The sequence below is a fragment of the Diachasmimorpha longicaudata genome, chromosome 6, assembly GCF_034640455.1.
Source record: "Diachasmimorpha longicaudata isolate KC_UGA_2023 chromosome 6, iyDiaLong2, whole genome shotgun sequence".
NCBI classification, from domain to species: domain Eukaryota; kingdom Metazoa; phylum Arthropoda; class Insecta; order Hymenoptera; family Braconidae; genus Diachasmimorpha; species Diachasmimorpha longicaudata.
The window spans coordinates 2,941,722-2,961,046 of NC_087230.1; the positions used below are offsets into that span (position 1 = coordinate 2,941,722).

Consider the following 19,325-nt stretch of genomic DNA (forward strand, 5'->3'; position numbering starts at 1 on the left):
GAAAATATATGACGCATACAAATGTGCCCTCATGACTCCTTTTATTAAAAATACCATATCAAGAAAATAAAAAAAAAATTGTAATCTGGATAAATCAACTCTATTAGATACCGTAGATACCAGGCACGGCAAGTTGATCACTCATATTGATCAATTAAGTAATTTAGTAAACAAGTCCTGGTGAATATCCAGGCCATTACATTCTCGAATAAGTGTCTGTCACCGATGAAAAATCTCGAAAGGACTCACAAGGATTACGTGTCGCCTTCGTACAATGAACCTTCATTTCAGTTGTTGTACATATTTAATACCCATGTAATGAGTTATCCAATATTTGACACATATTTCACAGTAACATATATAGCATTTCACAACAACAAACCATTTTGAAATTGCTCCACAATGAGAATCGTAAATGGTCAGCTGTATGATAAAACATGGCGTTACTCCCCTCCATTCCCCGCCAAAATCAAATGAGTTTCGACGTCTTCAGAAAATTTTTTTTTTTTTTTTGTTAGATAGTCCATGTGAATATTGTATGTTAATAATTATTATCTATTAATCATCTACGAACAATTTTGCATCTATTCATGAGTGGTAGGCATCTTGATCGCTAAATTTAATGACGAAGAGGGCTTACCTTTTGGATATTTTCTATACAATTGAGCAAAAACCTAATGTTGTCTATTAAATAATAACTTCTATCAGTCATTGATATGTAAACTTCTATCAATCGAAGAAAAAGATTTTATTATTCAACTTAGCAAGAAGAGTAGAAAAACTTGGACTGGGACCAAAGAGAATAGACTAAAGTAGAGGCTTAGATGCGGAGAGCTACGAAACCCCATCATAACGGTAGTAATGACCCCCGGGGTGGGATGCGCCACCGTCGATTCTGGTGGTTGGGAGAGTTGCCCGAAAATTCGCTGGTTCATTAAAAAATTGCCTCTTCGTTCGTAACGAACATTAAGGAATGAACCTAGCGTTGTTCGAAGGAGACTTTAATTATCCCTGATCAAGCCAAGTTTCATCCCCTAATCTCAAAAAATTAAAATTAAAAACCACACGGAACGGGGGTACGCGGGTTTGCCAGCGCGGTGCGATTTTCCCCATGGTGTTTAATTTTTATTCACTGAAATTGAGAGATGAAACTTCGCCTGATCGAGGAGAATTAATTCTCCTCAGAATAGCGTTGGTATCATTCCTTAATATTGATTAGGAATGAAGAGACAATTTGTTATTGAAGAGGCGAATTTTTACGCAGCTCACTCAGTCGTCAGAATTGACGGTGGCGCGTCCCACCGATGGGGTCCGTTAGTAACGTTGGCAAAGAGGATAGACCAAAGTAGAGGCTCAGTTCTGGGGGTTTGACTGACGCCAGTTTCTCCACGTTACCGACACGATTTCACCCCCGAGGAGACGGGGCGCCACGAGTCCTACTGGGGTATCTGCATATCGGCCAAGCGGGGGGGGCTCCGTTCGTACTTGTTCAACTGTACAAATGATCAACTGTACACAAAATTTTCAGACGGTGAGAGCGCCGTTTGAAAATTCTAAAATTCTACAAAGCTAGGCTGTACATGTGGCGCTGGGTCCACATGTACAGCCTAGCTTTTTCTCTCGACAGTTGAATCCCTTCACAGTGGTACTCTCACCGTCTGAAAATTTTGTGTACAGTTGATCATTTGTACAGTTGAACAAGTACGAACGGAGCCCCCCCGCTTGGCCGATATGCAGATACTCCAGTAGGACTCGTGGCGCCCCGTCTCCTCGGGGGTGAAATCGTGTCGGTAACGTGGAGAAACTGGCGTCAGTCAAACCCCCAGAACTGAGCCTCTACTTTGGTCTATCCTCTTTGAACGTTGGTGTGGAGTTTTTAGGCCTACCAGATCTGAGCCCCTACTTCAATGTATTGTTACGTCGCGAGCTCGTGGTTGGCTCTATCAGATGGCAGGTCCGTTGCCCGTGCAGTGCTCAACCACTCTGCTTCACAAGTGCGGGAGTATTCAAGTAATTTTTATAAGAAACAGTATATTACTTGGTTTATATTAATTTTTTTACACAGAAACAATTTATAAAAATTCTTTGTACAATTTCTAAGTGATTCTCGAGTTACAACCGATCCGGTCTACATAGACGGGCTGCCCTTACATTTACCTTTCAAATTATTCCAACTCGCGTTAAATTCCAATCTCATCCCGCTGGAAAGAGGTGGGGTTTGTCTTACACACCCACAGTAGATTGTGCTGGTCCAGCTTACAAGCTTTTGGGCTACGTGAGGCGAACAATAGGCCCAACATGTTGTGCCGAGTAAGCAAGGAAAATACTTGAATTGCACTTCGGCAAAAAAAATAACTTGTCTCCGGGCAAAAGCTTTATGGTTGAAACGGTTTCCAGGTTTCGGCCACGCTAGCATCTGGAGTTTTATTAGCGATTTCTTGTTTCTCCAAGTTTTCTAAAATATATCCTTGACTAGTGTATTTCTAAAACTTGTAGTGAAGATATTTTACTTATCATTAATATTAATAATTATACTAGGATCGATTTGAATTTCACTGATTTAATGTAGTGAAAAGATGGAAATCATAGGGACCCTACGTCGCTACTAGGAAGATAGATATGCGCCACGCCACTAGCCTTTTGGAGGCAGCCCACCAGAATCGACGGCGGCGCGTCCCACTGCCGGAGTCATTACTAGCGTTGGCGCGAGGTCACCTGACCCCACGAGATCTGAGCCTCTATTTTAGTCTATCCTCTTTGCTTGAAGCTATTGGAAGGTCATTGAGTGTCATTCAAGGGCTATCACTGTGTGAAAAGAGGCGCTTGTGGAATAAAATAGTTTTTCCTATTATTAATTAATCTGATAGTGTGAATTACTAATATAATTAAAAAAATGCTGCCACGTATCATCAGATCATCGATAACACTCGCCCCTCAGGGCGTTAAGCAATTGTCAACAAGTGCACAGGTGAGCCTGATAACTTCGAGTTCAGTTCGTAATTTATTAAGCTGCACTATTTTTCGCATGTTATGTGTCTCGTCCAAATTTTCCAGATTCCCATCCACTCCTAATTCATCAATTCCCATCATCACTCCGGGGTATTAACGGATGTGGTCAAGAGTGATGAGCACAGGCATTATGCAACGCTGGTAATTGCTACGGGATTATTAAGTTTGAATATACTGATACATCATTGAAAATAATTCGAATGCCCCTTTGATCTTGACTACAAAAAGTGAAATACAATGCGGGGTCTAACTGAATAAAATCACATGACCTTATTAGTTTTTGACAACGGATGTAATTTTTGTCTGATGAAGAGAGCGCCACCACAATACCACGTGCATTAAAAAAATTCAATTCCCTGCATTTCATTTCCCCAGTTTTTACGCCATAATTTCATTCGTTTTCCACATATCCAAAACGCATTTGTTTTCAGTTTCAATCATTTATCAGTATTTTCTGTCTAAAAATTCTACTGGGAAAATCGGAAAATTGTTATCGATTACTATTATCTGCTTTGTACTAATGACACCATATTGAGTTATTCCAAATCGTACAATATTTATTGTTGTATAGCATTCCAATAAAATTAAGTGATTTTTGTATTCGGTGAATTGTTTACGTAAGGAAATTCTTGAAATGGATATTTCAAACATTTTTAGGTTCTTTTTATAGAGAAGGAGTTGCAAGAAAATTCTATAAAGCCACTTCCGAAGATATGAAGGCACCAACTCTGAAGGCAATAAGTGGGAAAATGCATGTACTTAGTATGAATTGCTTTTTTGTTAATATCTTAGAAATCAGGGAGAAATCAATTTTTATGAGGATTTTTCAAACTTTTTTTCGTAGAAAAACACACTGGTTTCCTCGAAAAATGAACATTTTACTCCAATCCTAAGATCTTGCGAAAAAACGAATACTAAGTGTAACCATTTTTCCTATTAAATATGTTCGAGACTACGGTAGATAGGAAATAATAATAATTTGAGAGCTTTCTGTAGATCTCATTCTGTCCTACGAGGAAGATTTAGAGAGAAATTCCTTTCCGTCTCGGTGGACGCCAACTGAAATTTTCCTCTAACTTCGTGCGACGGAGGGGACTTTACGTCGAATCCTATCCCTGTGCTTATCAACCCTGGCTTAACTGATAACTCTGGGTCGGGATCCTTTATTCTTTCACCTTAAATCAGAAAAATACTATACATACTTCATTTAAATTTCTACATATTCGCTAAACACTAAAAAGGCACTTCGAAAGGCAGTATTTTCTTTGTCTATTTCACCCCTGAATTTATGATAGCAGTAATGTTAAAAATACATCAGGAAATTTAATGAACTTCAAGATAAAGAAACAAAAAAACCTCCAGCGCAAGACATAATTGCCAATCACCATTCGAATGTTTTTTTTCTTCCAATTGTCTCTAACAAAACGTTTAAATACATTAAATGTCTTCCTCGGGACCCTTCCTGTCACTTGCCCTCCTAGGGAGATATTTCTATGCATTGTTTCAAATGAGACACCCTGTATATAAGATTCCTCAAAATCGAAGTTGGACACCTATCTATGATCCCTTGGTAGTTGCATAGGCGTCGTTGGGACGAGTATTTTTGAAAAATAATCGGTCTAACGGTTAAGAAGATATCGAAGAAAAATGAGGTTTGAAAACTACTACGGGCTACATCTTCCATAACGTTGAACGAATAAAACTTATTTCAGTCCCAAAATATTAATAATGCAAGTGCTAATTGACAACCCAAATTCCGATGCCGTTGATGCGTTGTGATAGCAGACATCTTCGGCCGGTCGAAGTGTAGGTTTGCATGATAGAATGAGGAGTAATCTCACATGTTGAAGAATCGAAAATCTCGCTCTTATTTACTTTGTTCATCACCAAAGCTTTAAGTGAGATTCCCGAGTATAAAAGAACATACCTCAAATGCTGGTATGTTATTCAATAAAATTAACGTGAGATGTTTTCAAATATTTTTCCATTCTTTCCATCATATCAAAAAAGGTTAAAGACATCTTCCACGTCGATATCTCGCTTTTATTGTGAGTATTCTAAAGGATTTTGGTCAATAGGTAATAGGATGGCCCATAAGTGAAGGAAATCGAATTTCACCCTGCCTATTCGTGGTACACATAGCTAAAAATATCAGGATCATATGTGAATTTTTTCGGATTTTTAAAAACATTTTTAGAGGTTGCGCCAACTGGTTTAATTTCTTATGGACTTTTACACGTGACGGACAGACCAGATGCAATAATAATTTTTTTTAAATACAATGACTCGACCTTTCGTTATGAACTCTCGTACACTTTCCGGCAGAAAGGCTAAGAGTAAGATAAGATTTTTCTCCCAACAAAAAAACGATTTGTTATTAAAATAAAAATCGTAATTTCTGTTCAATTTAGGGATTTTCGGTGGTGTCTACGACGCTTCGGGAGTTTTCGATATTCTTCTCGATTCGGTTAGATGATCATTGAACTATCTGACTATCATTTAGCGGAAAGAAATTTTTTTTTTGCAAATGCAATGTGGTGAAAAACAGGAAAGAAAATTGTCAAATTTTCGTGTAGAGACAGGTGTCCGACTCATCCGGTGCTTTTATGGCGGTCGTATACAGTGAAATGGAACCCAGGCAAAAAAATTTGGCCTGCCGGACTGACCTTTCCTGAAAAGGAACCGAACCCTTAGTGCGTTATAGGATATAATTTCATTTCGAATATGAAGATCTCTCAATTATTTATATTTTTATTACAAAATAAACATTGTTAATTTAATCAATTTACAGAAATTTCAACAAAATTTGAATCGTAAAAATAGGTTAATTCTAAATTGATTTTTGATGTTTCGTAAATGTCGGAAGAAAGCCCCTTAGGTATTACCTGGATGACACCCGAAGCACCACCTGCGGTCATTCCTACTACCTGACACGGGACCGTCATTGAGGGTATTTAACTTCTACCTAATTTTTATAACCCTTAACTGCCAGTAGGTCAGACATTTTACTTCAACTTTAAACGCTTCGCGCAACCACTACAATTTGTTTAAATTTTTTTTGGAAAATTTCCTTGGCTAGTCTATTAATGGAAGAATCATTTTCCGGGATAGGCTCTCAAACATTAGGGGATCCGAAAAAATGGGCCATCCTAATAGGTAACCAGTGTAGTGAATATTTTACAAGTTTATAGGGTACCCGGTGGTTCCTGGGTTTCCTCAGTCGATAAGTCTCCCTCCAGTGTAGTCATTAGGATGGAAAGCAATGCATCCAAAAGCTCAGGATTGCTTGGAGGCTCGAAATTATTTTCTTCAAGGATGTTTCCTCTTCTTCTCCCAGGTGACTCAATCCTGTAAAGGCGGTCATTGTTTGTGAATGATCTACTCTCTAAATTTATTGCATTATGGAAGTCGAAATAAATAAACACGGAGCAATTTTAAGACTCAGAATTATTATTAAAAATTATCAGACTCTAGACAGTCAAGAGGTACTTGACTGAACGAAGACTTATAGTGAACTGATTAAACATTATTGGTGAGGCCCACGTTAAACTCCTCTCCAGAAGGCAATATAATTTCTCCTTCCACCCTTAACTCTTGGACTTTTCTTTCTTGACCATCTCTGGTCGCCAGATGTATTTTGGGAAAAACCCGCAATAAGGAAGTCCCTCTGGGACTTTCTCCTTTTTTGTTATAACATAAAGGAAAGGTCCCACAGCAACAAAGAAATTAATATTTCCTGAATCCGGAAATATAAAACCTCTAGAAGAGTAAATTTGGACCCGGGGAAAACCCCGAAATCCAACAAAATTGATAATTTTCAGGGCCTCACGAGCCCATTATCCTAGCTGGAACAGTTGCTTCCTTAGCCGTCTATTGGCAAAAGTTAATTAGAACTAAAAAAATAGCTGGGAAACCCAGAAAAAGCATTTATGTATATGAGGAGGGGAGTGACTACCGTAAGCGTAATCCTACTTGCGACCAGTCCCTTCGACGATAGGATAACGACTGCTGTGATTTCTGCTGAACCAGCTCGATGTACTGACGACTAATGGGTGACGCCCTCTCTCGTCATAGGGTCGCACTGTGTCCCCTTTGGGGTCACTCCAGTTCGGAGAACTGAAGCTCCATTCATTTCATCCTTTTTGGCCGAACTATTCGTCGCGAAAGCACGTGCGATAGGATTGTCCGGAATCTGCAGCACTCCCACTGACGTTCCGGTAGCCTAATTTTTTCGGAGATAGAAGGGAACATGTTTGACAAGACTGGGAAGGCGCACGTTAGCAGATGCCTTACTTCCAGATAGTAGCAAAGGATTTGGGTACGATGTGAAATACGCCGGTTGTGCGAAAGCCGCCTGAGTGAGTGACTATTGACATTTGACTAGTTATTTAGAGGGTATTATTACTTTTTCTCTTCTGTCTGCTTTAAACATGGTAACTCTTACTCAGTTAATTCCGGCTCTATCACATCTATTTACTTCTGTCACGGGGCGCCATATTAGAATATTCTTGCACTTGAGGAGACTCATGCGGCGTCGAGTTTAAAGTTTTCTGAAATCGTGTTTGTACAGTCGGCTGGATGACTTTTACATTTTTTCCAGCGACGTATCCTATTAAGTCATCTGCATAGGCTATTTAGTTAGTGCTGAGGGTGTTATGCCCAAAGACGTTCAGATGTAGATGGAGAACAGACATGGATAGTTGACGGCTCCTTTCTATAGTTCTGCCAGTATCTTCAAGTTCTCGCCGTTGGAATGCGTTTCGTCTGTGGTGATGAATCATCGGTAGCTGATAATATCTTAGATTTGTTGTATCATGTTGGCGGTATTTTTTTTCTTAATGAATGGGAAAATTGGACCGGCTCGTTAAACTGAATCAAATGCTTTCTCCAGGTCGATTAGGACCACTCCTATCATGCATTTGTGAGAAAGAGCTTTGTTGACGTCAGAGAATCACAGGAACAAAATTGATTATCAGGAATTTTGTTTTTTGTACAGTACCTGATGATTAGATTGTTGATAAAAATTTCATAAACTTTGCTGAGGTTCGGCGTTAGGCTAATGCGGCGCTCCCGGGAAAGATGAAAAAGTTCTGAGAGAATGGGAATGTGAAAGAAAAAAATTCCGTTTGAACCCAACCTGGAATCGAACCTGGATCTGCTAGTTTAGCACCGGGCGTTTTAACTCACTCAGCTACCGGGAACCAGAGAAATTCACTGTCAAAATCTACGACTTGTCTCACTGACTCGTGAAACTTATTGTATTTTATGTATATAAATAGGAGACTACAGTTAGAGCTGTAAAACACTTCTTCTGACTTTATCTCAGTAGTTAAGTCACGTCACCTTCACCCGTTCCAGTTGTGGGCTCCAGTTAGCCTTTCTGGACCAGAACCTAATAAAAACGAAAAGAAACCGAAAGGATAAGGGACTGGAATTGCACTGTTTTAGCCGAAGTGTATAAAACCTCATAAATGCAGAAGTAAAAGTAGAATCCTAAAAGCCGAAGCAGCCGAAAAGGTAACAAGGGGGGGGGGGGTTATCCGGTCTTATCTGAGCTCGGTAGAGTCTCGTCAAGCCGAAAGGTCCCAAAATCGTAAAACAAGAGCACAAAAAACGGTACGAGTAGAGTTGGACCTTGTCCTCTCTATAATACAATATCCATAAATTCCCAAAATCCAAAAAACCCGGCGAACCCACTCCAAAACCAACAACTTCAATGAATCCGCTCATCGTAAAAGGTACTATCCGCGAGATGGCTATAAACCAATGGCAAAAGGATCGGAAGTGGGAAGTCTGAAGTCCCTCATGATGCTACATCGCGGACAGAGAAGGCCAGGGTTCACGGGACGCGGATTCCACAATAACTCTAATCACAGGATACTAAATTAATATTATGTTACACGAACACTTGAAGATAAAGATACCAACGCACGGATATCATCACCGAGTCCATACGTGGAGATAAATGAAGGGGAAAGAGTCTGGGGAATAGACGATTCACCCACCGGTACTCCTACAGAGAACATGACGGACTATTAGGGGTGATCCTAACTTAGAGAGCTGCCGTGAGAGGCCCTAACCTCGTCACTTGGAGCTAAGGAAACAAATAAGCTAATGCACAGTATTTGGGATTTCGTACGAAACTCCAGGGAGAGCTAACAGCAAACTGACCGGAGTCGGGGTCTCACTACCCGAATGAGGAGGAAATGCAGGCCTTGGACGTACTCATCCCCACACTGACTCATCAATTTACCAAGTGTTTACCTCTGTAGGATCGGTAAGGTGGGCAAGAAATAAATGAGAAAAAGTCTATTACAAAAAAGAACTATAATTATGATAAAACATTAACTTGGTATAAAGATGTTGATTGAAAGTAAAAATATGCCGCGATTAAAATAAGTGTTCTCTCCGAAAACCCAAAACGAACTAACTGTCCAGTCTTACAAATTTTCACTCATTCTCATCCCTAGTTCCCCCTCTTCACTGCACTAAAACAAATCATCCATTGTTTAGCGGTCCGCACACTGCCTCCACTGGACCTCACACAAAAGTCCCAAAAAAGGCCTGCAAGCCATAAATCCATCACTCAGTAATACTAAACATTCCACGCTAAATTATTATCGCTAGAAAAACCATAAAAGACACAAAATAAACATATAGGCTAAATTCTACAGTTAACAACGAACTTATTCACGTAACAGAAAATCTTTGTCTTAATTTCTAAGAGTCTTTTGTAATATTTAAAGTTATTGTTCCGTTTGTCAAAAAGTCTTAAAACCCACACCTCCAATAAACTGACTTTAAAGCCTAAACACGTTACCTAGTTCTAAAGCCCCACTCATTCATGCAGAAGAATTAGATCAAGGACTTGGATAGCGTCATAGACCTAAGAAGATGAACCCCACGGCATCACTTTACAAAAGCATTTGTATTCCACCTCCAAAATGTCGACTACATCGAATACGATAACAGACAAGTTCATTACTTGAACTGAGTAGGATGGCATACAGGAAACACATCGCAGGTATCACTAGTCGGCTCTCCATGAGCATTAACTAGAACTCAGCCCTGAATATGGAAACGGCACATGAAAGGTTGTTTTCATAGCCCCCATTGCAGGCTACAAACCTGGTAACGTACTGCAATGACATTCGAACTATACGTTCGTTAAATTTATATCGAACATCCTAAACCAACGCACTCGATATACGAAAACTATCAACACGATGTTGATTTCATAAAATATCTAGGCAGCAGCCACTACCCCTGGAAAAAGGCTGAACTACAAAAATCGGTGGTAAACACAAGAACAGCAGACTTGACTAAGTGATCCAAAAGAATAATAACACTGAATCCAGAACTCCAGAATTGTTGCACTGATTTTACAGGCTTGAAGAAAATAAAAAAAAAGAATATTACGACGATCCTTTGATCGGATGCGTGATGCTTGGGGTTACATCATCGATTGGGAATAGTCCGGGACTATTCACAAAGATGTAGAAAGATTTATCTTGATCAATGGTAGCTGATCTAATTGATCATTGGTGGCAGGACACTGCGATACCCTGCCCCATCTGGGTCGTCGCACTCCGTCCAACTAGCTCGTAAAGTGGGCTCATTTGGGTTCACTCACGTTAGAGGGGTGTCTCGTGATGAGCGGGAAGGGTCGATGTTAATTAAACACTTGGGTACTTATTATGAAAAAGGGAAATGTTATATTCAGATGTGACAGCATATGCCAGTGGGTCGATATAATGCGTTAAGTATTCGACCGCGAATTAGGCTTTGAGTATCGCCCTCGTCTCCTTCTCGTCGTAGTCTGACCTTCTTGGAGACTTTCAACACAGTCCAAGCTCAAATTCGTTGAGCTAAACAGTCTGACGGTTTTTTGGACTATCATTGTCTTGTGTCATCATTGATACAAAACATTCACAGACAAACAGTTCATTGTCCTCGGTTGAGTCGCTTGCAAAAACTATGAAACCGCTTAATATGATGTTTAAGGGACGCCGTAAGGGTATTGACAATGGTCCAAACATCCATTGGATTATCTAATACCATTTTCTAATTCTCTTCGAATTATTTGATGCCCAAAGAAGATTAGTCGGTGTACCCGGCACGATACTGAGAGACCCGGGTTCAATTCCTGGCTGGGTTGAAAAAAAGCGGAATTGTTTTCTCTCTCATTCTATTTCTTTACGAATTGTCCAATTTCTGCTGCGAATCTGCAGATCAGTATCCCTAGGACTGCAGATAGACAAGCCATCATGGAAATGCTGACCAATGTCTGGATAACAGGAAAGAAGAATTGAATCCTCTATTCCATCAATCATTCGTCAATCCCTGGATATTGATGAAAAACAATGTACTCATAGGAAATCTCAACAATGATGTTTTCGTCTGAAGGTGTATTCTCAATAATCTTTGAAAGAGGCATAGAAACGAACAATTGACAAAATCAATTAATCCGAATTTAATTGAGATAAGAAGGGGGAAAACTAATGTATCACATTTACATTCCGAGATGCCACTTTAATAATTTTTTATGATGCTCTTGAAGCCAAACTTATGACGTCGAAAAATCTTTCCAATTGAAAACATCCGAAGGCTTAAAAATAATAATAACTTTTCTTTCTTTGGTGTTACATCCTGTGTTTTACACCTCCTCCCTCTACTCCTCTCTTAACATAGGTAAAAGACTATAAATAACTTTCCAAACTTATTACTGCTATTCTGATATAATCTAATCGTGTAGATTTTCTCACGATGTAAGCATATGCAAGCCCTTTGCTGCGCTTTTGGGCATTTGAGTAATACGGTATTTGCTTATTTACTTGTTTATTTCGTTATTTGTTTGGTTTCGCTTTGTTCTTCCCGCTCTCTTCACTAGCTCTTCTTCTCTCTTATCCCTATTAACACAATTCCTCCCTCTCCCCGTCCTCCTGGGTATTTATAATAATTCCGTCTCATCGCTGCTTTCCCATCAGCTCTCCTCATCTTTCTTCTACCTTCAGCTTCAGGATCCTTCCTATCTCCACTAGTCTCAGGCACCATGCCCTGTTCGGCCCCTTTCTCAGTACCCCTACTAGTGTCTCTGGCCCACTTTACCTCTCTCCCGTTTCCAACCAGCTTTTCCACCATTTGTGACTGTTTTTCGTTATGGTTTTTCGTATTCTTTCACAGTTTACAAAGGGGTTCCATCGACCCTGTTCCTCTTCGGCAGCCTCTGCAGCGTTTGATCCACTAATCCCTTCTCCTGTCAGATTCCAACATTTCCATTGCGCCCACCCAATTTTCCGCCATAACTTCAACTTCCTGTCCCTCCAGTAGTCCGGTAGCCCCATGTCCTCTCCCTTACTTTCTCTCAGTGTGTCTATATGTCCTGCTGCTCCCGAATCATTCTTACTTTCTTCATTCTTTTTTCCCCGATTCATTGTAAATCTATAATATTGTGAAAGTGTTTTTTTTGTTTTTTTATAAATAAATTATCACGTAGCAAAATACGACTTGTACTTATTTAACAACAGCATAATCCAACCGTTGGATTCTTTATCCAAGAACAAATACTCTGTCTCCTACTCTGTTTAATGTTTTGATCACCATTTTACCCCACACTGAGGCATTTCCGTTCTTCATTCCCCTTAGCTCCTCCCACATGCTTTTCTTCACCAGCTTGTCATTCTTCATTTCCGCCTCCAGCTTCCATACGTAACTTGGTGAGTTCTTCGCAAATCCCATACACGCCTTTACATATCTCCCCGTAGCGTCTCCAGGTGCCTCCATCTCGTCCATCCTCATACTTCCCCTCCGTGTAATGCCACCCCTTTCACTGTGGTCTCCATGAGATACAGTTATCTGTGCAGGTCCTCAATTTTCGCTCCAATTTCGCTCCAACCCCCTTCACTAGCTGCACCGCCTTGCCTGCTAATTTCTCATGTTTATGTTAAACTGATTCCTCGTTGTAACCCATACCCCCAGATATTTAAAGTGATTTACTACCTCGATTTTCTCCCCTCTGTACGTCCACTTTTCCTTCGTCCTCCATTTCTGAACATCATTATTTTTGGTTTTTCTACACTGAGCTTCATTTTATTCCGATCCGACTACTTCTCCGTCGTCCCTATCATTTTCTGTAGTTGATTTCCATCTTCTGCCGCCAGTGCCGCATCATCCGCGTAGAGTATGACGAATACTTTATTCCTTTCGCCGTGTCCTCTCCCTTTCCTCTTAGGTTGCTCTTCTAAGTCGATGTTGTAAATGTTGAACAGTATGAGACTCCCAGGGCATCCTTGTCGTACTCCCTGCCTTGTCCTGAAGCTCTCGGTTATGCGTTCATCCACCATCACCTTGCCCTTCGTGTCTTTGTATATCAACAATATCATCATATTGTAAAGCCATTAACAGGAAGTGAACAAATTTTTGTACAGTCCCATGAGCTAAAGAATGCCTTCAACTAGAAATTCCTTCCCTGGTTCTGCTCTGAGAGCAAGTTGTCTGATTAAAGTAATTATGGTGAACTCGTGATTAAAACTAGGATGTCTAATTGGTTGGAATCAGTAGTGGATAGTAAGCGAATCATAATTCATTTAAACAGAAACTGGGGATAAGAAATTGATGAGAAATTATTATCATAAGTTTTATGTTCTTCTTAACACTTCCTTTCACATTTAGCATGCATAATACTTAAATTTATACGGAATTATTCGGCATAATTATTTCTTTGAATCAGCGCGATGCCAAGGTTGCCGTGATGGGTGCAGCGGGAGGTATTGGCCAACCTCTCTCGCTCCTGCTGAAGCAGTCACCCCTGGTCACCGAATTATCTCTGTACGATATTGTTAATACCCCTGGAGTCGCTGCAGATCTCTCACACATTGATACACACTCCAAGGTCACTGGATTTACTGGACCAGAACAGCTCAAAGACTCCCTTCGTGGTGCTCAGGTAATATTCTCATAGACTTCTTATAATTTATTTCTATCAAAAGGCTTAAATAGGCCAAATACTTAAATTGTGTAGATTTATAATGATTTGAAATGAGATGCAAAGCAATTGCACAGCGGTTGAACATATTTAAAACATTTGTGACATTTCACATTGTAATTAAAATGTGTGAAGGAAACAATAAGTATAAGAAAGAAGGGAAACACGACTAAGAACCAGTTGTAGAGCCTAGGCAGATAAAGAAAATATGGATAAGTCGTAAGATTGTATGGACATCTCGGGTGACTGGAAGTAGTGCTCCTAAGGAGTGTATAAAGGTGGAAAATTTTCTTAAACCTTTCAGACAAAAACTGAATATTTGCCTAAACATTTCAGACGCGCCGCTCATTGAGAATAATATTTTGATAATTTTATTAACTTTACTGGATGGCAAAAGGCCTCCACTCAACGCGGTCTGGGTCAAGGGCTGAAAACTCCCTAAACGACAATTATTATTGTAGTTGCTATTATTAATTGGGTACCAGTCGATTTACCGATAATCAACAACGTATTTGCACCGACCTCAGGAAGCGGAAATTGAAAATATCCGAGGTGTGTGTGTGTTTGTCAGCGTAATAATGTTGACTGCATTTTTAAAAGATAATTCCACCAATTCCCGCGCGTGGGAATATTCTCATAAACAATTCAGGATCTGTATTAAGTATCTGTAAATGGGTGAGCGTGATGCAATAAAAAGTATTCGCAATACAGAATTGTGTTCCCGAAGGATCCACAACATAAAAACTTCAGGACTAAATTATTAAACATCAATAAATTATGAGTTGAATATTAAAACACTTTCACGATTTCGAAATCAAGAGTAATGGGGTGTCAAAATTTCATGACGAGCTCTTCAAGACTGTGTCCGGTGGTCTCGCATAGTGAGTAAAGCCATTACCTGACAGCGGATAAGTTCCAGGTTCGATTCCTGGCCGAGTACAACAGTGAGATTTACCTATTTTTAAAAGTCCTAATCAATCACCACATAGTCATCCTGACTCAAAACGATGCAAAATAATTCTAAAAAAAATACTCCAGGGATGGCAACTCTGCCATCAACTCTATTCTTTCAACTCTATTTCTTGCGATATTTTAATTATTGAATATGTGTTACAGATTTTATATAAAATTCCAGATTCCATTCCCACTTTCAATATGTATTTTCCGGAGAATGAGGATATAGGAAATTAATAGGAAATTTTGAGTATAAAATTTAGGCATAATTTCCTCATTATTTCTAATTTATCAACCCCCTCATCTCCGAACTCCCTGTTACCATATTCCAAGCTTATGGAACCAACCAAGTTAAGAGCGACAAATAAAGCCTAGCGTGGTCCAAATTGAAGTAAAACCGTTTTCTATTATGTATAAGGTCGTTATCATTCCTGCTGGAGTACCACGTAAGCCCGGTATGACCAGAGATGATCTCTTCAACACCAACGCCTCCATCGTACGTGATCTAGCCCAGGCTTGTGCTGAAGTCTGTCCCAAGGCCTTCATTGCAATTATCTCGAACCCTGTCAATAGTACAGTTCCCATTGCCAGTGAAGTCCTCCAGAAGGCGGGAGTTTATGATCCCAACAGGATCTTTGGCGTCACCACTTTGGATATTGTGAGATCAAACGCTTTCATCGGTGAAGCCAAGGTAATTTTATTTTATAAAAAAAAATATTTTTTTGTTTAGTTTGTTTGCGAAGGCAAAGAAGTTGACAATTTTACCCAAATAGAGAGTTGAAATTTGAAAATTGATTCATTCGAAATGTAGAAACTAATGTGATAAGATTTTGATGCAGTGGCTTCGAAAACAAACACTGTTTGTTAATTGAGTACGAAACTCCTTAGACTCAGCTAATGCGGAGGAATTACAAAAATAACAGAAATAAAAAACAGCGCCAAATTGGTAAACGCTCTGATTGGAAGAAAAATATCGAAAAGTAGGATCAATGGTACTATGCTCCATAATTTCTACAATTTTTCCACGTTTTCAAAATTTTTACAATGTTCATGATTTTTGAAATCTCACAAATTTTGTTGTCTCCTCTCCTAAACTAAATTCCAAATAGTCCGAAAATTCTTCTGCTTGTATAATGTTGAAGAGTTGCTTTCTGATGAAACTATGATTCTAACATATATCCGATATTCATTAAGAGGCACTAATAAGACAATGGGGGATGTTTTCAGAGCATTGATCCTCAGAAGGTATCGGTTCCAGTCATTGGAGGGCACAGTGGAATCACCATTATTCCATTGATCAGCCAGGCCAAGCCCAGTGTCTCATTTCCCGATGACAAACTCAAGGCCCTCACTGAGAGAATCCAGGAGGCTGGCACTGAAGTAGTAAAGGCTAAAGCTGGCACGGGCTCAGCAACACTCTCCATGGCTTATGCTGGTGCTCGATTCGGTTTCTCCTTAATCAGAGCGCTCAATGGCGAGCAAAATGTCGTCGAGTGCTCTTACGTCAGGTCAAATATTACTGACGCCAAATATTTCTCAACGCCGATTCTCCTTGGTGTAAGTTGAATTTAGATATATCTATAGAATAAAGGACGGATTCCCAAATCGATTTATTTGGTAAATATGTCGTAACATCGCACTCTAAGAGAATTTTAGGAAAATGTTTCAGTTTCTAATAAGATAAAGTTATTAAGAATTTAGTTACAAAATACGAAACATATTTGTGGTCAGACATTTATGTCGCCATTCACAAGGTTGGCAAAAGGTTTTGTTGACGAAAAAGGTTTTTCCGAGTCGTTTAAGAAGGATTAATATGAAAATTAGTGCACTAATCCGAAGCTTTGTAATCATCTGATTTTCCGATTTCGGATTTTCGGATTCGGATCTCATTTTCCTTGGAAATGATGTAGAACGCCCTGAAATGTAAAAATACCAAATTCCGACACAATTCCCCAGATTGATTTTTTAAGATAGAACATTAGAAAAATGATATTTAAAAAAATGAAAAAAATCGTAAAGGATTTTTTCATTAGGGACACTATCCTATATCAATTTGATAGCGATAGAAATTCTCGGTTTTTACCCACGTACGTCTTCCTGCACATGTCTCATATGCCTCGTACGTTGGATTGTCTTTACTTTTATAAGTGCGAAAATTCTCATTTTTGAATGAATGTTCCAGAAAAACGGAGTAGAAAAGAACCTCGGTCTCGGCAAGTTGAGCGCTTACGAAGAGAAATTGCTGCAGGCGGCTATTCCGGAGCTCAAGAAGAATATCCAGAAGGGTGAAGACTTTGTAAATAAGAAGTGAAGAACCACATGAAGAGCTCTCATCACCTCACGTATGACTACGTGTTTTGCATGGAAATCAACGTAAAAGACAATGAAACAGTATCATTAATGCATCAGACATGGTTAATCGACTGTCGATGAATTGCTGAGTGCATTTAATGTAATTAGTTCCCGAAACCAATCATGTTAAATTAATTGAAGTATGTAAATTAAATTAAATGAGCCGTGCGATACAGTAATTCTCTCTTTTTTTATTTGTCTACCTTTACAAATTGATTCCCTTGTTTTTCTTTCAATTAACTTTTAAAAATAAATCATTACTACTCGATCAATAAAAACACTGGTATATGTTCTTGTATGGGATAAAGGATAATTATTTTTTGTAATCAAATTAGCTGTTCGCCTCGAAATAGTTAGCTCACACATAATTTTCTGTCATTATATATAATTTTTTATACGCTTCATTGTAGCAAATTGAATCATGTATCTTTTCAATTAACTGGTCATATATCCAATACAATCGCATTTGAGGTTGTCTGTTTATTGATTCATTTAATTTATTCAAGACAGCCCAATCCATTACAAGACTTATGACAGCCATGGAAATACTAAACCGATCACGGTTTTCGTCGAGATTTGTATAAAGTAAAAGGGATGACGGTGTAATACGAACACCTCGGGTGAAATGGATACCTATGGAGAATGGATCTATAGAGATGCCTGGTTGAGCATTGGCCCAGAAAAGTTACAACTTTAAATGGTCATCTTTGACGCAACCGACTCAGACCGAGCGCTACCGGGTATCTATACACGACACAACTATCTCCTCCACTAGCTCTAAATGATTTTTAATAATTATATCTAGGTAAATTATATAAATCTCCTATACTCTTTTCGATGGGACATATTCTATATTTTTTGGATGGATAGTTAAAAAAATAAGCTCATAGCAATGGTCCCATATTCACCATTTTTCACCATTTCACATTATAAAATTTCCATAATGAATTCGTGACGTTGGTAGTATTGACCACCCAAATGGGAGCTTCAAATGTACGTGCGATATTAAAATATTACAAACAAAGCATTTGAATGTGTTGCAAACATTCAAAGAAGTAAAATAGAAAATCCACTTCATTCCATTAAATTCTAAATTCAGTTTTTAAAAACAACCTCCATGAAATATCAAAATTTTTGTTTTTATTTTGAAAAAATCTATAAAATTTGAGAAAAAAAACAATGAATTTTCTAAAAAATCCGCCAAGAGAGTGTTTTGTGTAGCGCGTTGCCCTTAAAATTTTTGAAAAATAACCAGTACTGAAAAAAACCTTTGTTTTCCTTCAACAATTTTTTTTTCATCACCCAGAACTTTTCTTCGACGCTCTTTTTTATTTTAATTTACTTTTTCAAAATTTCCAGGGCAAAGCACTACACAAAAATTTTCTTGGCGCATTTTTTTCCAAAAATTAATTTTGCTTTTTGTTAAATTTTGAAAATCGGTCTATTTTCAGGAAACATAATAGTATATTTCGGTAACAGTTTTCTCTTTTCCTCAGTCTATATGAATTGAATATCAACATATTAAGTAAAATCCTCGAAAATTATGATTTTCTAGAAATTAGTCTATGAAGCGTGCCATGCGCATATTAACTTGCATTATAAAAAATAGTGATGAAAAAGTCAAGATAGAAGAGGAACTCCATTTTTAAAAATTCATATAATGCATAATAGATAGCATATATATATACTATGTAATATATAATATATATTATATAATATACATAGCTTAACTCGGCGCCCACCAAAGCTGACAACAGCGTTGCATTCCTTTTTCAAGGGATTTTCAAATAAATTAAAAGCGATAATTCTAGCCATTGTCCCCACCTTAGAAGGTGGTTAGAAGAACATCCATACTAATTTCTAAAGCCATTCACTCACCCTCGAACATATTTGCTCATGATCATTGCCATTTCTCCACTACTCCCCACTTAAATCGCACAAGTCGATTTGTTTTGATGTAGATGAGGACCTTCAGATGTTATTAAAATCGAGAAAAGCACACACAGATAGCAGTTGACAATCCCAC

At 38.7% G+C, this 19,325-nt stretch overlaps 3 protein-coding genes across 6 annotated transcripts in view; 1 reads left to right on the plus strand and 2 right to left on the minus strand.

Annotated features, from left to right (window-relative positions):
* LOC135163804 (histone-lysine N-methyltransferase SMYD3) overlaps positions 1-795 on the minus strand; it is a 49,771-nt gene extending 48,976 nt beyond the window's left edge. Inside the window, exons 1-2 of one of the 4 annotated variants that reach the window (XM_064123616.1) lie at positions 383-477; positions 112-280 (exon numbers count right to left, since the gene is read on the minus strand). The gene's annotated coding sequence lies outside the window, so the exon portion shown is untranslated. Of the gene's footprint in view, positions 1-111; positions 478-640 lie in introns of those variants that run through there. The other 3 variants (XM_064123618.1, XM_064123615.1, XM_064123617.1) reach the window with 3 other exon arrangements.
* Positions 796-2,705: 1,910 nt separating this feature from the next.
* On the plus strand, positions 2,706-17,478 carry Mdh2 (Malate dehydrogenase 2). The gene is made up of 5 exons (XM_064124171.1): positions 2,706-2,968; positions 13,739-13,954; positions 15,366-15,638; positions 16,175-16,504; positions 17,130-17,478. The coding sequence occupies exons 1-5, from the start codon at positions 2,894-2,896 to the stop codon at positions 17,256-17,258; spliced, it is 1,023 nt and encodes a 340-aa protein (XP_063980241.1). The 5' UTR covers positions 2,706-2,893; the 3' UTR covers positions 17,259-17,478.
* On the minus strand, positions 3,526-19,315 carry LOC135164112 (uncharacterized). The gene is made up of 3 exons (XM_064124172.1): positions 19,178-19,315; positions 6,206-6,357; positions 3,526-4,184 (listed from the first exon to the last, which is right to left on the minus strand). Exons 1-3 carry the CDS (start codon positions 19,207-19,209, stop codon positions 4,009-4,011), a joined length of 360 nt encoding a protein of 119 aa, XP_063980242.1. The 5' UTR covers positions 19,210-19,315; the 3' UTR covers positions 3,526-4,008.
* Between the last annotated feature and the right edge of the window lie 10 nt (positions 19,316-19,325).